The sequence below is a fragment of the Phallusia mammillata genome, chromosome 3 (genome assembly GCF_965637545.1).
Source record: "Phallusia mammillata chromosome 3, kaPhaMamm4.hap1.1, whole genome shotgun sequence".
Taxonomy (NCBI): domain Eukaryota; kingdom Metazoa; phylum Chordata; class Ascidiacea; order Phlebobranchia; family Ascidiidae; genus Phallusia; species Phallusia mammillata.
Window position 1 is genome coordinate 20,533,909 of NC_137254.1, and position 20,730 is coordinate 20,554,638.

General features: G+C 36.5%; 4 protein-coding genes across 6 annotated transcripts; 3 read left to right on the forward strand and 1 right to left on the reverse strand.

Moving 5' to 3' along the window:
• Nucleotides 1-387: 387 nt before the first annotated feature.
• LOC145219806 (alpha-(1,6)-fucosyltransferase-like) lies at nucleotides 388-3,255 on the forward strand. The gene is made up of 7 exons (XM_080087115.1): nucleotides 388-394; nucleotides 957-1,060; nucleotides 1,118-1,370; nucleotides 1,527-1,782; nucleotides 2,331-2,510; nucleotides 2,577-2,727; nucleotides 2,938-3,255. The coding sequence occupies exons 1-7, from the start codon at nucleotides 388-390 to the stop codon at nucleotides 3,253-3,255; spliced, it is 1,269 nt and encodes a 422-aa protein (XP_079943241.1).
• A 66-nt stretch (nucleotides 3,256-3,321) lies between these two features.
• On the forward strand, nucleotides 3,322-8,873 carry LOC145218500 (alpha-(1,6)-fucosyltransferase-like). Of its 2 annotated transcripts, XM_080085913.1 has the most exons (8): nucleotides 3,322-4,926; nucleotides 5,010-5,044; nucleotides 5,323-5,459; nucleotides 5,708-5,960; nucleotides 6,363-6,618; nucleotides 7,163-7,342; nucleotides 7,418-7,571; nucleotides 7,883-8,873. In XM_080085913.1, the coding sequence occupies exons 1-8, from the start codon at nucleotides 4,844-4,846 to the stop codon at nucleotides 8,192-8,194; spliced, it is 1,410 nt and encodes a 469-aa protein (XP_079942039.1). In that variant the 5' UTR covers nucleotides 3,322-4,843; the 3' UTR covers nucleotides 8,195-8,873. The 2 variants fall into 2 exon arrangements, with proteins under 2 accessions (XP_079942039.1, XP_079942040.1); XM_080085914.1 differs by lacking the exons at nucleotides 3,322-4,926; nucleotides 5,010-5,044 and having other exon boundaries at nucleotides 5,354-5,459; nucleotides 5,708-5,836; nucleotides 5,905-5,960; nucleotides 7,883-8,872.
• Nucleotides 8,874-8,967: 94 nt separating this feature from the next.
• LOC145218505 (uncharacterized) lies at nucleotides 8,968-13,327 on the forward strand. Of its 2 annotated transcripts, XM_080085920.1 has the most exons (7): nucleotides 8,968-9,858; nucleotides 10,273-10,439; nucleotides 10,587-10,743; nucleotides 11,024-11,208; nucleotides 11,632-11,782; nucleotides 12,182-12,211; nucleotides 12,305-13,327. In XM_080085920.1, exons 1-7 carry the CDS (start codon nucleotides 9,810-9,812, stop codon nucleotides 12,337-12,339), a joined length of 774 nt encoding a protein of 257 aa, XP_079942046.1. In that variant the 5' UTR covers nucleotides 8,968-9,809; the 3' UTR covers nucleotides 12,340-13,327. The 2 variants fall into 2 exon arrangements, with proteins under 2 accessions (XP_079942046.1, XP_079942047.1); XM_080085921.1 differs by lacking the exons at nucleotides 12,182-12,211; nucleotides 12,305-13,327 and adding an exon at nucleotides 12,073-12,144.
• Nucleotides 13,328-16,467: 3,140 nt separating this feature from the next.
• On the reverse strand, nucleotides 16,468-19,921 carry LOC145219807 (alpha-(1,6)-fucosyltransferase-like). The gene is made up of 7 exons (XM_080087116.1): nucleotides 19,915-19,921; nucleotides 19,532-19,566; nucleotides 18,496-18,748; nucleotides 17,677-17,932; nucleotides 17,224-17,403; nucleotides 17,014-17,164; nucleotides 16,468-16,785 (listed from the first exon to the last, which is right to left on the reverse strand). Exons 1-7 carry the CDS (start codon nucleotides 19,919-19,921, stop codon nucleotides 16,468-16,470), a joined length of 1,200 nt encoding a protein of 399 aa, XP_079943242.1.
• Between the last annotated feature and the right edge of the window lie 809 nt (nucleotides 19,922-20,730).

Sequence of the window (20,730 nt, forward strand, 5' to 3'; positions counted from 1 at the left end):
ATGTTACGGTTACCTGCGTTTAGCGTAGCGACACTTTGTAACAGCGGAGGCCAAGAAAGCATTCATGGTAGTTTGCTGAGTTTCTTAACTTTGCTGAATTACTGTGGATTATATGTAACTTATAGGTTCTGTTCTTAGTTCACTTAAGCACTTTAAGTGCAAATTAATTATTGATTACTTACCAGTAGTTAAGTTTGTTTAACATATGAGCTTTTTTGTTCGATTTTGTCTTGTCATATATAGCCTGTCGACTATATATTGAAACCATTTCTTTTCTCTCAGGACGTTGCGTTAGGTATGTACATAGCAGAATGCGATTACGAAGAAAATCTTTCATATTACTTTGCGTAGTGCTGGGATGTATATTTTTGTTTTCAGTTTCCTTTGATGGCAGGTAAGCACTCTGCTTGACTGGTAATGCAAGTTGGTATACGCCACAAGGGTGATTGTTGCAGAGGCTGCTGTACACTTAAATGAACGCGAGTCATAAAAATTTACTCGTAGGCTGCTCCACAGCTTGTTCTTATTCAATTTAAACCTAAACTAGCTTAAAGCAGATGTAAACAAACACTTCAAGCACATTGATACAAATGTATTACTTATCATGCAAAAAATCTGTGAACACAACCATGGCTCGAGTAAATATAAATGTTAGTAAAATTTGGTGTCGTATGCTTTTATATTAGAGATTCACCGAAGTGCATGGCCAGCAGTTGTTGTAATTTACTATATCCAACTGTTTGTTTGCAGATCGGAAATCGTTTCTAACTGGTTTAGAAAACAAGGTAAGGGTTTTCTGGTTAGCTTTCTGGTTAAGTTTCGCTTGTTCTTACTAGACTAAAATAGCTGGAAATAATGCGAAAAACATTCAATTGTACCAGTATTGCCGCAATAGCGAGTTTGGACTACACTATCTAAAGTTGCATTGTTTTTTTGTATCTTAAAACCATGTTTAGGAACGGACAAACTTCCGAACAATAACCAGTTCGCATCTAAACCCCAGCGTAATACGCTTGCCGAAATCAAGAAGATTGTACAGGAAAGAATTGAAAGATTGCAGGTGAGAGAACTTAGACGAGAATTTAATAGATTTCAATCTACTTTTTCGACTTCACAGAACCCAAGTAACTGTAAAGCAGCCCGAAAATTTCTTTGTTGGGTTAAAGTACATGGCTGTGGGTTAGGATGTCAACTTCATCACATTGGGATATGTTTTATGATGGCAATCGGAACAAACCGAACGATGCTGTTAAAAATTGAGTCGAAAAACTATCCTACACTAAAGTCACTGGACAAGGCATATTTGCCGTTAAGCAAAACATGCACTGAATGGTTAGACAAAGAGTTTGAAAAAAGTAAAGGATTTAATGGTATGTATTAGTCGAATATTCAACTGGTAAAGAAAAGCCTTGTTTGAACCAACATAATCTACCTATGAAGCTAATAATTTTGCTGAGTCATAGGATTTTTTAAACTTTACATTTGAATAGTTTCCTACCAATTCAATTGGTTTATTTATGTGTAAGGTAATAGAATAGAGGAAATTTCCAAAGACGAACAAGTAGTGAATCGACTTATCAAAGGACCGTTCAGACCTTACACACCCTTTGCACCTAACTCGTACCCAGAGAGTTTGAAGTACAAATTACGACCATTCGTTAGTGAGCCTCAAATTTGGTGGTTCGGTCAAGTGATGTCTTTTATTATGCGACCCCAACCTAAACTTTATCAAGAGTTGGAGGAGATCAAGACAGAATTGGAATTTTTACATCCTATCGTTGGGTAATTCACAATAGTTGTTTCCTTAATTTTGGTTCAATAGAAAAAAAATAAACTGTATAGCTGAGATGAATACATTCATACTGGCATCAGCGCTAAAGCGTTCGTGCATATCAGCTATCACGGCATATTTATCCATACATCATAGTACCCCAGGCTCTATGAAGGCGTCATACCGAAAACCACATAGCTGGCATGTGTTGCATAAAGCAGGAAACGGTGCTTGTGATTGGACTTTCGGCGGTTTCTCCAATGAGCCTGTGCAGCTCTGTTGGTAGCGCGAGTCCCGGTAAGACTTGTCGTGGATTTGAATCCCTCCGCGATTTCTAGCCTACTCCTTGCCATATGAGAATGCTTACGAGACCTGCTCGATTTGGTATGACCCCTTCATAGGGTCTGGCGTTCTATGATTGATGTGATGTGTATATGGAGTAAAACTTTAAACACGTATTTCCTAAATTTGGTTGCAAGCTTTAGAAATAGTACGTTAATAGCAAAAGTTTCTTTTGATGAAAAGCATTGCTATGATATTGTTGTTTTGATCTTTTTAGAGTGCAAGTACGAAGAACTGACAAGTTGCATCTTGAATCTGAATATCACCCACTTGAGGAATATATGCTTCACGTTGATAAGTGGTTTAACCATTACGACGAAATCAATGGCGCCCAGGCTACCCGGCGTGTGTTTCTGGCAACTGACGACGAGACCGTTCTACAGGAGGCACGCGAAAAGTGGGGTTATTAGCTTATTATGGTCAAGACCTAAGGAAGTTTGCAATGTTATTTTCGCTTTTTAAGATTTTCTTCATACACTTTTCTATCGTTAACAAACAACACACTGCTTGCTGCAAAAGCTCACCGAAAGACAGAAGAAAGTTTTTGGGGAATCGTGCAAGACTTCGCTCTTCTTTCTCAGTGTGATCACGTGGTATGCACTTTTAGTTCAAACGTAAGTGTTTGTGAACCAAAAAGTGATCGGGTTACTCAAAATCATTTTGCTGAGGTACTAAGGTACAGGTTTATGTAACTTTGCCTGCTAAAAAATAGGTTTTCCACCGTTTTTATAAAGCAACCACCTATCGTTGTTGTTTTTTGAACTCCTGAAGATCGAATAAATTCCTAACACATAGATGACACTTTGTTGTTTGTTCGAAAACAGATTGGAAGACTCGTTCACGAGCTTATGATCGCTAGAAGTGATAGTCCCCTGAGGTATGCAACTTCACTCGACGCGGAACATTACTCATGGGGTGAAATCACGATGCTCCGTAAAGTGATAAAAGATCACGATCCAGAAAAGAACGGAGAATTACAACTTAGAGTTGGAGATATTCTGGAAAACACCATCTGCAGAAAAACGTGCAATGGAACAAACAGCAGAAACGGTAAAAGAGGGTTTTATCCAAAAGAGAAGATTAAGGCGTTACCGGCAACAGCTGAATACGCTGCAATGACAGACCTTTTTCAACCCAGTTAACTATCAGTGAATCGGGCCTGTAAAGCCTCGTTCATTGTTTGTCCAGTCGTCGTCCAGATTGTTTGTTCAGTCGTAGGCGAATATATTCAGTAGCTATGCTGTAAATCTTTTGTGCAATGTAACATTCAATTTAAACCGACATAGACACCGACATTATATATTGTTAATGGAAAAGCTTTAATTAATATTTGTAAAATCTGGACCCCGTCTTATTTACTTTAGTCTTTATTACAACAAAGTTGCTGAATGAACTAAATACTTTGTTTATCATTACACTGTAATGTATTTTATTATGCGAGTAGCCAATCTAGTCCATCAATCTTTGTATGGTTATTTCATGTCTAGCTTTTAAAATCAAAACCTGTTTCAGGTATCAAAAAGTTCATTAAAACTTCCTTTCTAGGAATGCCTGTTTAAGGCAATAAACCATTTAAGGCAATAAACCTTCAGCAATCAAACTCGAAATCTCCTTAGTTTTGGAAGCAGGCAACAGCACGTATGCTTGGCAAACATTTATAAAAATTAATTGAATTCTAATCGTGCTACATTCTTATGTTCACATTTCGACTGTCACATTTGTTTTTCGGTTTCGTATTACATCCGTTACATGGCAAATAAAATGTTTGTTGGTAATACAAGCACATTTCTATAAATGTTAAATGACATCGAGAACACTGGTGAAAAAAACGGACAAAACATCTACTACGTTTGAGATTTTGTTTTGTCACGGTTTAATTTGGATTTCCTGTAAAATAAATACCTCACGACAGCTGCAAAAACATCAGCTACGGGGGGAAAATAAGAGCAAAGAGTGGCAAAATAAAAAGAGCGATAGGTTCAAAGAATTGTTCGGTGTCACCTTTTCGCGCGGAAAAGAAACGTTAACTTCGCAAAGGGTTTACGCTTTGTTTGTTGGAAACTCCCCATCTACCAAGACAAAAGAGTGGAAACTATTTTGTGAATGAAGATCCAACAGGCAGGAGTGAAATATAATTCACAAATCTTCATAAAAACTATACCTTGCCAACTGATATGAATTTAGATTCTACAGTATAAAGATTTGGCAAACGTTTGTTTGTAATAAGTTATAACTACAATTGCATGGCACGCGCGAATAAATCAATTGGCAAACATCATCAGGCTTGTTACATAGTATTGCAAGTGCTGCTTGAAATGAAAAAAAACTAAAGAAAAGTACTAAAGAAAGCAACATGAACTGAAAAAAAAGCTCTTTACATTTACGGTGTAGTGTTTGCTGTACTATATGTTATTGGCTAAAATCAGGTAGTAAGTAACTTAAAACGTACAAAAAATGTGCAATTGCCCAAACAGCCAACAGCGTCTACAACGGCTGGTCGTCAGGCTTCGTGGTGCTTGCGGAATAGTCGACAGACCGTTTTACAGAAGGCGTTGTGTAGCTGCTGTGAGTCAATACGTCGTGGCCAGCGTTTGCTGTAGATCAACACAGCGCAGTCGTTAGTTTAGTTTAACAAATAACAGGGCTATTGAATACTGGAAAATAGTTTACGTCAAGAACACGCTTAACAATGTGGCATTAAACAAGTTTTGAAAAGGAAGGCGTAAGGTGATGCAGCCCAAAACCACTTTGATTGGACTTTTTGTGTTTCTGCTTGGCATCACGTTTTTGTTGTTCCTGTCGTTGGACAGCAGGTATGCCATTTTGTTAAGACTTGTTCGTGTGTAAACTGCCATTGTCATGCTGGTACTAATTTCTAGCATGGGTTTTACCACAGGTTGGATTCTAGGACATATTGGATTTCGGGCAACTGTGAGTAGATTAAGTTAGTTGATTTGTTTGTATTGTCAATAATAGAGTGACACTTTAAACCGTTTGGTATTACTGAAAATTAAGCGCCAGGAAATTTGATTTAGCGCCTTATTTCTTTGCATCCCACCCGTTGCCATTTTGTTATGTGAGTTGTGGCAATCTCGATCTGAATCTACTGCTGTAACGGGTTTTGAGTGCCCTTTCCGTTCCGGTTCCGGTTCCGGTTCCGGTTTTAGTATAAATCAATAGGACTTTATGTCCATATTGGTATGTTTTAGCAACATTTCTTGAGCCTTTAAAACGACTGGTTCCCACAACTAAGCAAAAAGTTCCAAAATATAAGCAACAGAAAACGCCAAATTTGCAACTTGATGATATTCGTCGGATTGTACAAGAGCGAATTTACAGTTTACAGGTAAACGTGTGCAATATATTGTAACTTGGTTAGTTAAAGACCGCGTTTGTACTAAAAAAAATTCTACATATTAGGCCTACCTACTGTTCAAAAAACTTTCATTAGAAGTGAAGGGTAAAAGGGTTCACAGAAAACTGCAGTTATTACTTATAACCGCTACCATTAGGCTTTGTTGTACATCAAAAACTAATTGCAGGCTTAGACATAGTCGGTAGAACTTATAATCGAAAAATGTGGTTTTATTTTAGAATCCAAAGGACTGTTCAAAAGCCCGAAAACTCCTCTGCAAGGTCGAAGCAAGGACTTGTGGATTGGGATGCCAGCTTCACCATATTGGAATATGTTTCTTTTTGGCCACGGGCACAAACAGAACAGTGGTGCTGAACATAACATTGTTCCCATTTCCTTTTACCAAGTCGTTATTTAACGCCTACCTTCCTTTAAGTGAAACATGCACAGAGTGGTTGGATGAAGAATACAAGGCAGCCAAATTGATATCAGGTACTCTGCTGCCTATACTGTGCTGCAAAATAATGATTTTAAGTTGGGATATCTGGATACAAAAATGTGTATAATCATGCAAGTCGCGTTAGGTGCTGACTTTTAAATCTCCTTCATATGCAACTAACCCAAAACAAACAAACTTGCTTCATGGTGTGCTGCAGTGTGGAAAACTCAATTTATATTTTTCATTTTAAAACTGAAACGTGTCGTTTCCGCTGTTCTCGCAGGCCATGCTATACGTTTAGAATTTAAAATATGTCGAAAACAAACTCAATTTGAACCTAAAACTGCAGTCACTGCATGGACCTATTGTAACTGTGCATTGTTTACTTACTGCTAAACGTAAATAAACGTTTCAGCAAAATTGCCCATATTTTTAAGAAAACTATTTTATTCCAGGTGACGGAAAAGATGAAACGACCAATGGTTCTCGTATTGTCAAAACAGACATCACCACCTTGCTTAAACCATTTACTCATTTTGCACCAAATACTTATCCAGAAAGCTTAAAGAACAAACTTAAACCTTTCCTTGATGAACCTCAAATTTGGTGGATCGGTCAAATTATGTCATACATTACTCGCACCCAAGACAAACTCACAAAAGAATTGGAAAATGTTAAGGCTGATTTGGAATTTTTGCATCCAATAGTAGGGTAAGCCAAGTTTCAAACTTCTTATATCCTGTCTATAATAGCATTAGAGCAAGGATCGGCAACTTTTTTTGTCATTCGGACCGTTTTTAAAACTAAAATTTTATCGCGGACCGGCCTCCAAAATTTTACAAATATTTAGCAATAAAAACGACTAAGTTAGTTTATTATCCCCGGAATACTTAGCAAAATGTTTAAAAGCATTAACTACAAAAAGAATACGGTCAGGTAACGAACTCCTCGCGGACCGGCACTGGGCCACGGAACGGCGTTTGCCGACTACTGCTTTAGAGTAGTATTAAAAAGGAGTTATGAACATGAAACATTTTCTTACTGGAAAGGTCAAATATCTGTTAACTGCCAACGTCCCGAAAGTCTGTGTCAATTCATTATGAAACAACCATAGTTACAATAATTTTAAGTTAGTTGAGTGATTTTATTTATTACACTTATCCATATGATTTTATTTCGTGTTAAAACAACTCACATTTCCTTTAATTTGTGCAAATTCAAAGATAAAAGTGGCTGCACAGTTTTGTTTTTAAAGCATTCACATCCGAAGGACTGACAAATTACTAAGAGAAGCGGAATTCCAACCACTTGAAAATTACATGGCCCAAGTTGAAAAGTGGTTTGACCATTATGACAACGTCACTGGTGGTTACGTCATACGTCGTGTATTCTTGGCAACCGATGACCTCACTGTGTTACAGGAGGCACGTGACAAGTACGTGGTAGTTTGGATTTATAGATTCAAACTGAAACTTCACGCCAAAGTGGTTTGCTGTATTTTATACCTTAGGTATGCAAATTACACTTTTGTATCGGTGACACAAAACTCTTACACCGCTGCACAAAAAGGACGTCGAAAATCAGACCAAAGTTTCTGGGGTATTGTACAAGACATTGCTTTGCTTGCCCAGTGTGACCACGTGGTTTGTACGTTCAGTTCAAACGTAAGTATTCTATAAATATATACAAAAGCATGCAAGCCAACCATAATATTACTTTACCACACACACTCCACACAATAGTATAATATCCATCAAAAAAACTAAAAAAAAAACGTTTTAAAATTGACGTGAAAGATGGCAAATAATTTAGATTATTAAGTTTTTTGTCGGATATCTATTTGCTCCACTAGTTTGCCAAATACCTAATCCTGCCTAGGTTCCAATAATTTATTTTTTTCAACCGTTTTACAAATAAAAAAAACTTTGTCATGAAAATGCCTGGTCTCAAATTCTTCTTTTACTCTTTTATGCAGATTGGTAGACTTGTTCACGAACTTATGATTGCCAGCAGCGACAACCCTTTGCGAAATGCAACCTCAGTTGACGTTCAGCATTTTTATCCAGGAGAAATCAAGATTCTACGTGAAGTAATAGAAGATTACGATCCTCAAAAACCTGGAGAAATAGAACTTCGTGTCGGGGATATTATTGAAAACACGAATTGTCAAAGGATCTGTTGGGGCGTAAATCGTCGAACTGGTAAACGTGGTAATTACCCCAACTCAAAAATTAGGACTTTGCCCGAAACAGCACCCTATGTTGCAATGCAAGACCTTTTTAGCTGATGTTAGTTTAAAAATGATAAAGAAACAAAATTGTTTAGAAATATACAAAAATTGTTGCGTGTATCACATTTGCGCGAAAACATCTTATTTGCCCTATGAGAAAAAAAACTCGTTTATGTTTTGTAAACAAATGTGAAACTTCTTAACAAAGCATTTGGTTCAATTTGTACCATGTAGTTTTAGCTGGATAACAATAAATCTGGCTTAAAGCGACGCGCATTTACTGCATATTACAATATACATGGCAATGTTACAGATTGGCAATATCGGGTACGCTTAAACCAAATCGCATGCACCATCTATCGGCAAAAAACAGATTGTCCCATTTTTTCACTACGCTATAAAAGAAGCATTTATCGCGTTAATAATCAAAGAAAGAACAGCAGGAAACCCTAAAACGGTATTTTGCCTCGTGAAAAATAATTAGGGGTTCTATTTTAGCGTAATATATACTAAGCAAATGTATATTTGTGTCGCCAAAAGTGTTTTGGTGAAACAGCACACACTTTTTGACGTCGCTCCATCGTGCTCAACCGCATTTGCAGGATAATATTTAAACACCCCAAGATTAGCAACTGCAGTTTTTGGATTACAATGCACGAAATGCCAAGCGTACGAGACCTAAATCTAGTTTATTTATAATCGCATTTTAGGGAAAACTACTAGCATGGTATCTCAAACCAGCCCTGTTCATAATGGTATATCTCCATAAATGACGGTAAGGGCTATTTGGGTTAGTGAAAAAAAGAAATACATATTACTAAAGTGTAATAGCATTTTGTATGAACTACATATTATACATTCTTGCAATTGAAATAGTGGGAAGCGTTTTTTTTCCACATACCGTTCTAACATCCGTTCCAAGCATGTGTTGTTACAGTTTATACTTGATATCAATGAAACAAAATCTTATACAAACCTTATGCACACGAAAATATGGAACGTTCGGCGGCTATTTGGACTAACTGGATTGCAATAAGCAGCAGGACGTTTCAGCATTGCATTGTCTGTGCATTGACTGACAGAATAACAACATCCGCTTTTTGTTTAATTCTTTACAAATAGCAAAGCTGTATATAGCACGTTGGGGCACGAGTATGACGGTTACAGTTTATATATGATTATAGTTGTTTTTGTTTGTAATTGTTAAGGATTAACATAAGTGTTAATGGTAACGCAGTTAGTCTATAATACAGTCGTTTAAGCTTTTCACCACATAAAACACAGTAATTAATTTTGCTGAGGAGTTATAGGGATTTTGTAGCCTTGCTGTTTGTTCTGGGTACTTTATAATGTTTCAATAAAAGATCAGATTTTTGCAAACAACAAAAGATTTTCGCAACCCATTGTCGAACAGTCAAAGGCGAACGGTATCGGAAAATTTTAAAAAGTAACAACGAATCCCAAACTAAACGTTAAGAAATTAGGGTATACCGTATACAGTCCAGTTATTGTAGAACCCTACAAAGACTACAAAACGTCAACAAAAACGGGTTGATACTCTGTGAGCAAGTAACATAAACAGCACATATATTATGCACTATTAAACCTAGAATACATTCGGTGTTTCAACTAATGGATCATTTTTGTTTACCTTCTGCACTGGATAATAAGCATGGAATTATTATATTGGTTACTCTGCAGTGTTAGCCTGATCACCACAGGTAAGTGATTTTAGTTGAAAGTGTTAATTTGTGTTTTTATGAATGAGGTCGCCATTAGTACGTATACATTAGACGATTTTCTAGTTATTAACTAAAAGTCGGTTAAATCGATAATTCCTTACGGTTTGCAATAAGTAATGATAAAAATTACACCTGTACGTTTCCAGCACGTACGTAAAATGTTAATAAAACAAATCGTATACTGGGTAACCAGGTCTGCACCAACACACTTTAAATATATGTGGCAAATGGCAGTTTTTAAGCACCTGTACTTTCTCCCTCTTAATGTCATTTTAGTAAGGTAACAAAGGAGCAAATTTTCAATGAAAATGGGACATGATGTTTTTGTAACATGATTAACGTAGCGGATGCTTTGGCGTTGGTGGTTTAATAATTTATACTTTATCTAATTAGGCGCGGCAAAAACCTGCGTCCAAATTACTGACGATTCTCCAGGCGAGGAAGAAAGGTATGTCGACTCATCGTGTGACCTTTTTGGATGGATATATTACAGCAGTAATGTAAAGGCAGTTTACAGTTTACTGGCATCTGGAAATATCGCTCAGGACGATTATTGCGAGGTTAGCTCATTTAACAGCACGATCATATATTTTTTTACGTTTGTGGTGTGTCTAGTTCTTTTACATTTTTTAATACAAGCAAACGTATTTTCTTATAGCTTTCGCGAACCACAAAAGATTACTAAACCTTTTTTTCTTTACGTTCAGGTTTACGAAGGTTCAGATACTTCAGGTCGTCTTCTTGGTGTTCACGTTGGTGATCCATCAACTGTTGGCCCAATCGTATCAAATCAAACCACAAAGATATTTCATTACTGCAAGTTGTCGCAAACCACCGCTTCCATTCGAATCGACATTATCCCTTGTAAAAAACATTATTTTGCCAATTAGATTTTCGTTGGTAAATAGTAGAACACTTTTGCTTGACCTTAACGTGTTTTTGTAGAGAAAAAAGTGACAATAAATGTGTTTCAGTGACAAATACCTAAAATTGGTGATCATTTTTGCCGTGTCATTATACCCAGTTTAAACTTTTTGATTTTATTTCAACCGTGCCAAGCAAGCCTCACAGAAAGAAAACAATGTAGTTACCGTATTTTTTATTTGATGTTGTCGTAAATTTGAAACTTAGTTTTGTGTTTTAGTTAATCCGAGTTTCTGCGAAAAAACTGATATCGTGAGTTTGCCTGTGAAAGTCGCCTCACCAAACCACCCGAAGAATTACGACAAAAACACTCTATGTACTTGGACGTTCAAAGGAAACCAATCAACCACGTTTACTTTCAAATTCTCAACCTTTGACATCGAAAACAATTTTGATTTCCTATTTGTAAGTAACTTTAGAGTTTTTTAGGTTTTAGTGGCATTTTGTCCGGGATGAAAGTGTATAATATTCAATAAACAAATCTGAAAATTTATTCTTTCGGTTCTTCTCAACCGCATAAGGTCCGAGTAAATTTTTTTCACAGTTTCTAAAGTTAATGCCACAACAATAAACCTTATTTGCAAGATAATTTAATGTTAAATCAAAATTGATAAGAATTTCTGTTTCTCATTGTAAGTTATTTTAATTAAAGATTTAGGATTATTTGCGCATTGCAATTCAAACATGGTTGTTGTTACAATATGATTTAAGATTGCCTTCGGGATTTTAAAAATGTAACCAATTTGTTTAAACCACCAATCTGTCTATTCTCTAAATCTAAAGTTTGATTCAAGTTTTTCTTCTTTTCGTATTCGTTTTCTTGTTTAGATAAACACTGACAACGTATCTTCTGCGAGTTTGATGAAAAGTGGGAAACGTAGACCATTTCAGTTTAAAACAACTGGCAAAGGTTTTCGGTTGGTGCTGATATCAGACCCTCAAGTTACCAAGCCAGGATTTTCTGTTGATATTTCTACAGGTAATAGTTTGCAATAGTAAAACTCCAGGTGCTAACTAAGCATCCCAACTAAAAAAAGTCTGATGAGCTATTTTGGCTGTTTGGTCCGTTGCGAAAACAGTAACAGAACTTCAGTATGCTAACCATATTTTTACCTATTAATTCCAATGGCATCTTATGTCAACGATCACTCGATAACTATATTTTCCAATAAACTAATACAGCGACAAGGCTTTTGTATCAGAATCAACCAACAAAATCTATTTTAAAACACCCTTGTGACCATCGTAAACCCAAAGTACTTTTTGCAGAAACTTTGCTCCGATGCAATAAGGAATCGTTAGCGATATCGTATTTTATAACATGTAAGTAAACGATAGAAACACTTTCAGTAAATCTTTTCGGTTTTTGTTTGTGTAGAAACAGAGCATTCAACGAAGGATATAAAAAGTAAGTATAAAAGAATTGGGATCAAATAAATTCAACAATGTGAATCATTTCTTGTTGAAATCTAATATTCCATTGTTACTTGACTTTTTACAGGTCAGTTATTCGCATCAGAACGAGATGTACTTTGACTTTTTACATTTTTGCAACATTGGTTTGATAAAGAAAATGTATTTGAAAAATATGTTACTTGAATCAATATGTCAGGTGTTAGTTTGTTCGCTTGCAAAAACATGCATTCACGATATGTGTTGGTCGTTTGGTTTTCGTTCAATTCTAAAAGTGCGTTTTAGGCGTGTAAATTTCAAAAGAAAACATTTTTTATTTGTTTAGTTTTTATCCTCGGTGGGCGGCCAACATTTCATTGCAAGTCGTTAGGCCATTTTTTAACTTGACACGCTTAAATGTAGTTCAACACTTGTTTTTTGGCTTGAAGAAACACAAATTGCTGATAGAGGAACCCATAACCCAGTGGTTCTTAACCAGGGGTACGTGTAGGCCTACCCCTTGGGGGTACGAAGCATTAAAGCAGGGGGTACGACATGCAGGGTGAAATTATATGCTATTTAGGCATATTTGTGAAGAATGCGTAACAAGTTATTTTGTAAAATATCTAGAACGGGTTAGTTTTGTACTACTTACAATACTGTTTTTATGCATGCATTCAATACCCAAGTTATAAATACACTAAGTTCAATTCCTATCATTACAATTTTGTTTACTTCCGTCGGCCATTTTAGACAGGGGGTACGAGAAAATTTTATGAAAGCTGAAAGGGTACGAGCCCTAAAAAGGTTAAGAAACACTGCCATAACCTTAGAACACAATGCGGTTGCGCTAACCACTAAGGCGAAACACTGTTGAATAACAACAAAAACTAAACAGTGGACGCTTTGTATTTTGCGCCTTGTGATACAATATACTACGGTTGCGAAACTTGTCATGTAGAAAAGCAAATATTTTGTTTGGCAACGGGAACTGTCGGCACAATTTTACAACAAATTTTAAACAAATTTTGTATGTGTAGCATTTTAATTGTTTTCTGTAGATTCAGTTGTGCAAGATGGAGTGACGTCAAAAAGAGCTAGTTCGTTTCAACCAAAAACGTTCTAAAGTGAAGTAAATGTAAGTCACTTTAAAATGAAGTTTATTTTTTAGACCTATTGGTTTAACGATTAACCAACAAGTCTAATAACTACAGTTAATTAGTAGATCCAAATGAATTGCTTTTCCAACCAAATGAACTTGTAAGCATATACATTACAATTTAGCTGAACGTTAAGCTGAACAGAACAGAACCGATTTGACCCTGAGCGAAACTATATTTAACTGATCGTTAAATTTAAGATCGAAACACCAAACAAGATTGGACCCGAAACCGAAGTACAAGCCTGAAACCAGATTTTCTAAAATATCGTTTTTTTTCTCGAAATTCTTCGTACAACCACTTTCTGCATTGCGGCCTTGAAACGATTGTACGAAAACTTTCTTTTTTTCAGCTCATATATGGCAAATGCAGCAATAGCACATAGCACAGACAACCAGTAAGAGATTAATATTGTGACTCAAATTCCCTTCTACAAATTACAAAATTTCCCCCTAGTGGGGACACCCCCATCCCTTTGGAGCAATGAGTAGTTGCGCTTTTTCTGCCTGCGTGTGCCATCGGTGTATACCTTAAAACTTTCTTTTATTTATTTATTTTATTAGCTTTGTCGTGCCGAAAACAGCTTTTTTGTCATTTTATGCACCATACTTGCAATGATATATAGCTAACCTGATAATGTTTGCCCATTGCTTTAGCCGCGCAAGTCATGTCATTGTAGTTTTTTAGTTATATTGTTAACAAACGTTCGCAGTCATCTTGTATACAATATAAATTTATTGTCTTTGGCCACGTAAATTATATTGTGTAGATTTGACAAAAAAATTATAATCCTGCTTGATTTTTTTCCCCACAGAATAGATTTAATTGATTTGTCAGTGGAAGAAAGAAAGTTTCCAACAATAAAAACAGAAACCCTTTGCATTGTTACGGTTACTTTAACAGGAACAAAGGAATGTCACCGAACCGTTCGTTAAACCTGTCTATCGTTTTTGCCACACTTTGGTATTTTTGTCTTCTGGCTAGTGATGTACCGAATCGGCTAAATTTCGATTCGGCCGAAACCGAATATTCGGCCGAATCAACCGAATCATTTATGACGTCACGCGAAGCCATACGCTACGTGTTTGACGTGAAAAAATGTTTATTTACGAGGCAATTAGTGCAGAATAGTTCTGTTTCGTCCTCATTTAAGTTTTGTGAGGTTTAAAATTGCCTCAAGAATGATTGGCAACCTGCCAATGAATTACTAATTTTTTTGACTACAGTGGGAAAAACGGCAATGTGTTTAAAAAGGAAATCGACGCGATTTTCGTTATGTTTGGGCTTTTGAAAGATTGCGTGGAGCTTAATAAGCAGAAAAGACACGTTTTACGCTTCAAATTTGTGTTCGTAAAAGATTCGGTTTCGGCCGGATCGCAACAAATTATTCGGCCGAAACCGAATCTTTGCAAAAATGAGCGATTCGGCCGAATAAATTCGGCAAACCGAATATTCGGTACATCTCTACTTCTGGCAACTGCTGGTTTCGCAGGTGTGGTGGGGTATAAATCTTTGCAGGAAATCCAGTTCAAAGCATGACAAAACAAAGTTACGAACGTAACAGATGTGCTGTCTCGTTTTCATTTCCATTGCGTTCTTTATGTCATTTAACATTTAGGTAAATAGAAATATACTTTCATGATCAACAAACCGTTTATTTGTCAAGTAACCAATGTAATAGGAAAGCGAAAACACAAACGGGACAAGCTAAATGAGAACATAAAAGTAAAGCACTACAACTGTTTGCTAAACGTATGCGCTGTTGCCAGCCTCCAAAATTAAACAGTTTTCGAGTTCGATTGCATAAATGAAAATCTAAGTTTATTGCTTAAATAGGCAAACTTTCCAAGGAAGAAAATTTTTACAAACTCTTTAATGTCTGACATGGCTTCGCATTTACAAGGTAAACAGTAGACACGAAAAAACAAGACAGATATGGATGAACTAGATGGATACGTTGGAGTAATAAAGCATATCACAGTACAATGGTAAACAAAGTATTTGCTTCATTTAGTTTTCTAAAAGTTTTAAAGCAACTTTGTTGCCATGCACAAGCATCAAGTTTAAAAGACAAAATCGTGATCTTAAAATGTTCATCTAATTTCTTATGCTTTGCAATCGACAATAATAAATTGGTGTGCAAATGCTTATGAAATCTCGTTTAACATGGAATGTTAACGCATTTGACGTAGACGCGTAGAAATTAAAAACATTTAATGTTACATCTCCACGTTCACTTTTGCATAGCTAACTAGTGGCATTATTAACCCTGCTATGACGTCAAAACCTTTAACTTGTGCGTAACAGTGAAACTGGAACGCTTTTTTCTGAGAGTTTTATTGATTGGTTCATTTACTGCTCAACGTGGCAGAGTGGGGCGATTTTATTACCGCTTTAAGTAAATTGTATTAATTTTTTTTAACCGGGCATGAAAATGGTACATAGCAGTACGGAAACACTACACTAAACCTCGCGGTTGAAAATACGCCAATGCCAAAAATTTTACAAAAAAGGACATAATATTATAAGACGCAGCAGCCGCACCCTTAAAAAGACTACGTTAAAATAGTAAGGAACAAAATTTAAAAATGAATAAAAAACAAAACAAAAACACATAACACTCCGTCGTATAACATGTTTTAGAGAAAAATAAGACTAAATTTGAATGTTGTTGTGCCGGCTGACTTTAAGTCAATTTTGTTCCTTGTTATTGAGTGTTTGTTCTGACTTTGGCCTAAATTCAATTTATTGTTTACACATGTGGCTCATGGCATGCTGTATTTTCCTACAGTGCTTGTAGCGATTGTGTCATTGCCTTACAACTGTGGATACGTGTACTGTACTTGTTGACCTGCATCGCAAAGTATTCGGTGAGTGGTTCATTTTACCCCATTTTTTTGTGCGTTGAGATGTCATGTTTCCTTGTTTAGAAAACCGATTCCATTCCTGACTGTGTACAACATTGTGGGTATTGTCGCTATGAATTATTACACATTTGGGAAGTGTGGTTGTGTGGGAAAATCCCCCTTTGTGAGGTTCAGTGTTGCAGGTCAGCCGAGTATACATTTAATTAAACATGAGCCAGTCTTTATGGGCTTAATTCCTATTTCATTCAACTTGGTGCAAAAAGATCTGCCATTCCAGCGTATTCAGCTGTGGGTGGTAACGCCTTAATCTTCTCTTTTGGATAAAACCCTCTTTTACCGGTTCTACGGTTTGTTCCATTGCACGTTTTTCTGCATATTGTGTTTTTAAGAATATCTCCAACTCTAAGTTGTAATTCTCCGTCCTTCTGAGGATCGTGATCTTTTATCACTTTACGGAGCATCGTGATTTCACCCCATGAGTAATGTTCCACATCAAGTGAAGTTGCATTTATCAGGGGACTATCACTTCTAGCGATCATAAGCTCGTGCACGAGTCTTCCAATCTGTTTTTGAACACAATAGTAAATCGGTAAATGTATTTTATAGGTTTCTGAACAAAGTACAAAGCCTGCAGAATAAATAACAAACCTTTGCATACTGTCGTTTAGGATAAAAACCCTAAATTTAGAGTGTTTTTGTATAAACAGCGGCCAAATTGTGGAAACTGAAATATTTAATATCTCGGCATTTGGTTTGCACGTTTTCACGTTTTGTTTTTGTTTAACACTCACGTTTGAACTAAAGGTGCAGACCACGTGATCACATTGCGACAGTAGGGACAAGTCTTGCACGATTCCCCAAAAACTTTCTTCTGTCTTCCGACGAGAATTTGCAGCAAGTAGTGTGTTGTTTGTCAAAGAAAGAAAGGTGTATGAAGGATATCTGTGACAATAATATAGTGTTTACCTAACTGATTAGAAGGAGGTTTTGCTAAACTTTACTTTTTGCGAGCCTCTTGTAAAGCGGTGACATCATCAGTTGCCAGAAACACACGTCGGACAGCCTTGACTTCGTTAGTGTTGTCGTAATTGTCAAACCACTTATTAACGTGTGACATGTATTCCTCAAGTGGGTGATATTCGGCTTCTAGATTCAATTTGTCTGTTCTTCGTATTTGAACACTGAAAACCGAAACAATAGTAGACGAATAAAGTAATGCTTTTGATTTAAAGCATCGTTCTTATTCAAACAGAAGCAAGATACAATAGCCAAGAAAGTATATTATGTTGTAAAATCGAAACAAAATGGGTAAACATGCTGGCAACCCATCATTTGTTTGTGATTTGACTTTTGTCAAGCTCTGCTTACTTAAAATGTAGATAAACGACTTCACCATTTACCCAATATACTGCTGTAAGCAAACCAACACCAAATATATTGACTTTGGTACTTACCCAACAATAGGATGGAAAAACCCTAATTCCGCCTTAATGCTCTCCAACTCTTGATAAAGTTTAGGTTGGGGTCGCATAATAAATGACATCACTTGACCGAACCACCAAATCTGGGGCTCACTGACAAACGGTCGCAATCTGTCCTTTAAACTCTCTGGATAAGAGTTGGGTGCAAAAGGAATGAATGGTCTGAACGGTCCCTTGACCAAGCGTTTTACGACTCGAACGTCATTGGTAATTTCTTTTATTCCATTACCTTTAAATAATTGGAAAACGATCATATTGGGGTAGTCCGAACCCTGGCACGGTAGCCTTTGTGCAGCACGCGAACACAAATTTGCATACAACCATTCAGTGAATTGCAGTTGGCATAGCCCGTAGTATAAAGCTATCATTGCGAAATCCCTATATGCAATATATGCCTTTTGTGAGGTCACAAGGCTATTTCGCGCTTTGTGGCGACATAAACGCATTGAAACTATCAAAAATATATCATGGAATCAAAACATGAAGTCGATTAGAACAGCAAATATAATACTTTAATACAAAAAAAAATCTCTGTACGGTCCACCAAGTACTTACTAAACCCTAATGTGGCCATCCATATTCTGGTCTTGAACCACTCTGACTTAGGGCAGTAAATTAATTAACCATTGTTAATCTATGATTCTATGTAGTAACGTTGGTAAGCAAAGAAATTACTAATAACTGACTAACATAAAATATTGTTTTAGACTTTTTTGAAAACCAGTAATGATGTCTAGCGTCATTAAAACTGGTAATTGGCAAAAAAATGTTACAGACAACATTGCCACATACCATAAATTCCTCTGGTTTCGTTAAACTCTTTGTCTGACCATTCTGTGCATGCTTTACTTAACGGCAAATACGCCTTGTCCAGTGACTTCAGTGTAGGATAGTTTTTCGACTCAAATTTCAGCAACATCGTTCGGTTTGTTCCGATTGCCATCATAAAACATATTCCAATGTGATGAAGTTGACATCCTAACCCACAACCGTGTACTTTAACCCAACAAAGAAGTTTCCTGGCTGCTTTACAGCTACTGGGATTCTGAAAAAAAATATTGCCCAAGTATAAGACATCGTTGAGAACAGTTTTGTCAATTTGAAAGTATGCCATAAATGTGGACCAAAGTAGTAGGACCGACATAAACCCTTTTAAAACAAGCTTAAGTCGGTATCAGACATGAAAAGTTCTACTTGACTTGCAACTATGTAACTACTTAAGGTAGAAATCTCGTTAATAACCGTTTTGCCGACAGTAAATATGCTTAACGATTTGGTAATTCCCGGCTCAATGACAGATTGAACGACCTTTGTCTTGACCCAAAAGAAAACCCAAAGAAACAAAATGTAATGAAAAACAGTTGTACTTTGCATTTAACTTTTAAGTTTTAGATCGTATACTACTACTTTTAATTGCTAGTGTGTTTTCTGCAAAGTCAACAGTACATTGAAATCCATTTGATTCTCGCATACATTTCCTTAATCGTATACTACTACTTTTAATTGCTAGTGTGTTTTCTGCAAAGTCAACATTACATTGAAATCCATTTGATTCTCGCATACATTTCCTTACCTGCAATTTCCTAATTCTTTCCTGTACAGTGTTCTTGATTTTGGCAAGCGTATTACACGAGAGTTTAGGTGAGAAATGGTTATTGTTGGTAAAAGTATCCGTTCTTATAAGTTGTTTTTTAGATGCTGAAATACAATGCAAATTGGGATGGTGTGGTCTAAGCTTGCCCCCTAAGCAATATTAGCACAATAAATGTTCTTTTTGCATTTTAGCCTGCTATAGAGACAAGCGAATAAAACGTTTTAAATTGCTCACCTTGTTTTCTAAACCAGTGAGAAACGATTTCCAATCTGCAAACAAACAGTTAATAATAGTTTTGGCAACCACTGCTGCTTTTTGCCTGAAAGTCTCATTTATAAAAAGCATGTAGCACAAAATTTACTAACGTTCATATTTTCTCGGGCATTGGTTCTGTTCAAAGATTTTGTTGATTATGTATTTGTATCAATCGGCTTAAAGCGTTTGTTTCTATCTGCTTCAAGCTAGTTTAAAATCAAATTGAATGAGAACAAGGTCTAGAACAGCCTATGAGTAAACTTTTATGACTCGCGTTCATTTCAGTGTACAGCACCCTCTGCAACAATCAAACTTTTCAAGACATTTACCAACTCAGGTTACCAGTCAAACTTGGTGCTTACCTGCCATCAAAGGAAATTGAAGACAAAAATATACATCCCAGCGCTACACAAAATAAAGCAACGATTTTTCTTCGTAATCGCATTTTGCTATGTGCATACTTTTCGTCCTGAAACAAAATAAATCCAAAAGTTTTAGTATATAATCGAAAGGCTAATACAAGACAAAACCTTATCCCTCATGAACTGAGAAGTAGAAACAGAACCTTTAAGTTACCTATAGTCCGCAGAAATTCAGCAATAAGACATACCTGTTTTCTTAGCCTTCGCTGTTACGCTGAATGCGGAAAATCGTAACAAGCGGAACGAGCAACCTGTTGCCACTGCGCTTGGAGCCTATATTGTACGCGTAGTTACCCACCTTTTCCGCTCACAAATATATGCTCTGTAGGTTGATATAACAGCAGGATTCAAGCTGGTAAAATCTATTTTTCAGGTAGTTCTAACACTAACTGCATCAGCTGTAACACGTTTTTTTCACTTTCAAACAACATAAAATCTGGTCTCGGGTGTGTTTATTTTGTCTCCTTGCTTTTCTAGGTGTTTAAAACTGTGTGTCAAAAAGGCCAAAGCAAAATATAGCAAAGGTACAAAGCAAGCAGTGAAGCAAAAACACTTCGTACACTGAAAAAATGTCCTAAAAGCGTTTTAAGCAAAAACAAACGAAAATACATGCTGCCGACACGTTCAAAAGAGCGTACTTTGTGGTGTCGCGTTCATTATAGTCTTTGTGTAACGTCCTGTGAACACGCTCCGGTTATAGCGCGGAACGTCACACGAGAAGAGAATTGAAACGCGATTCCTAATAGCTTCCAACAA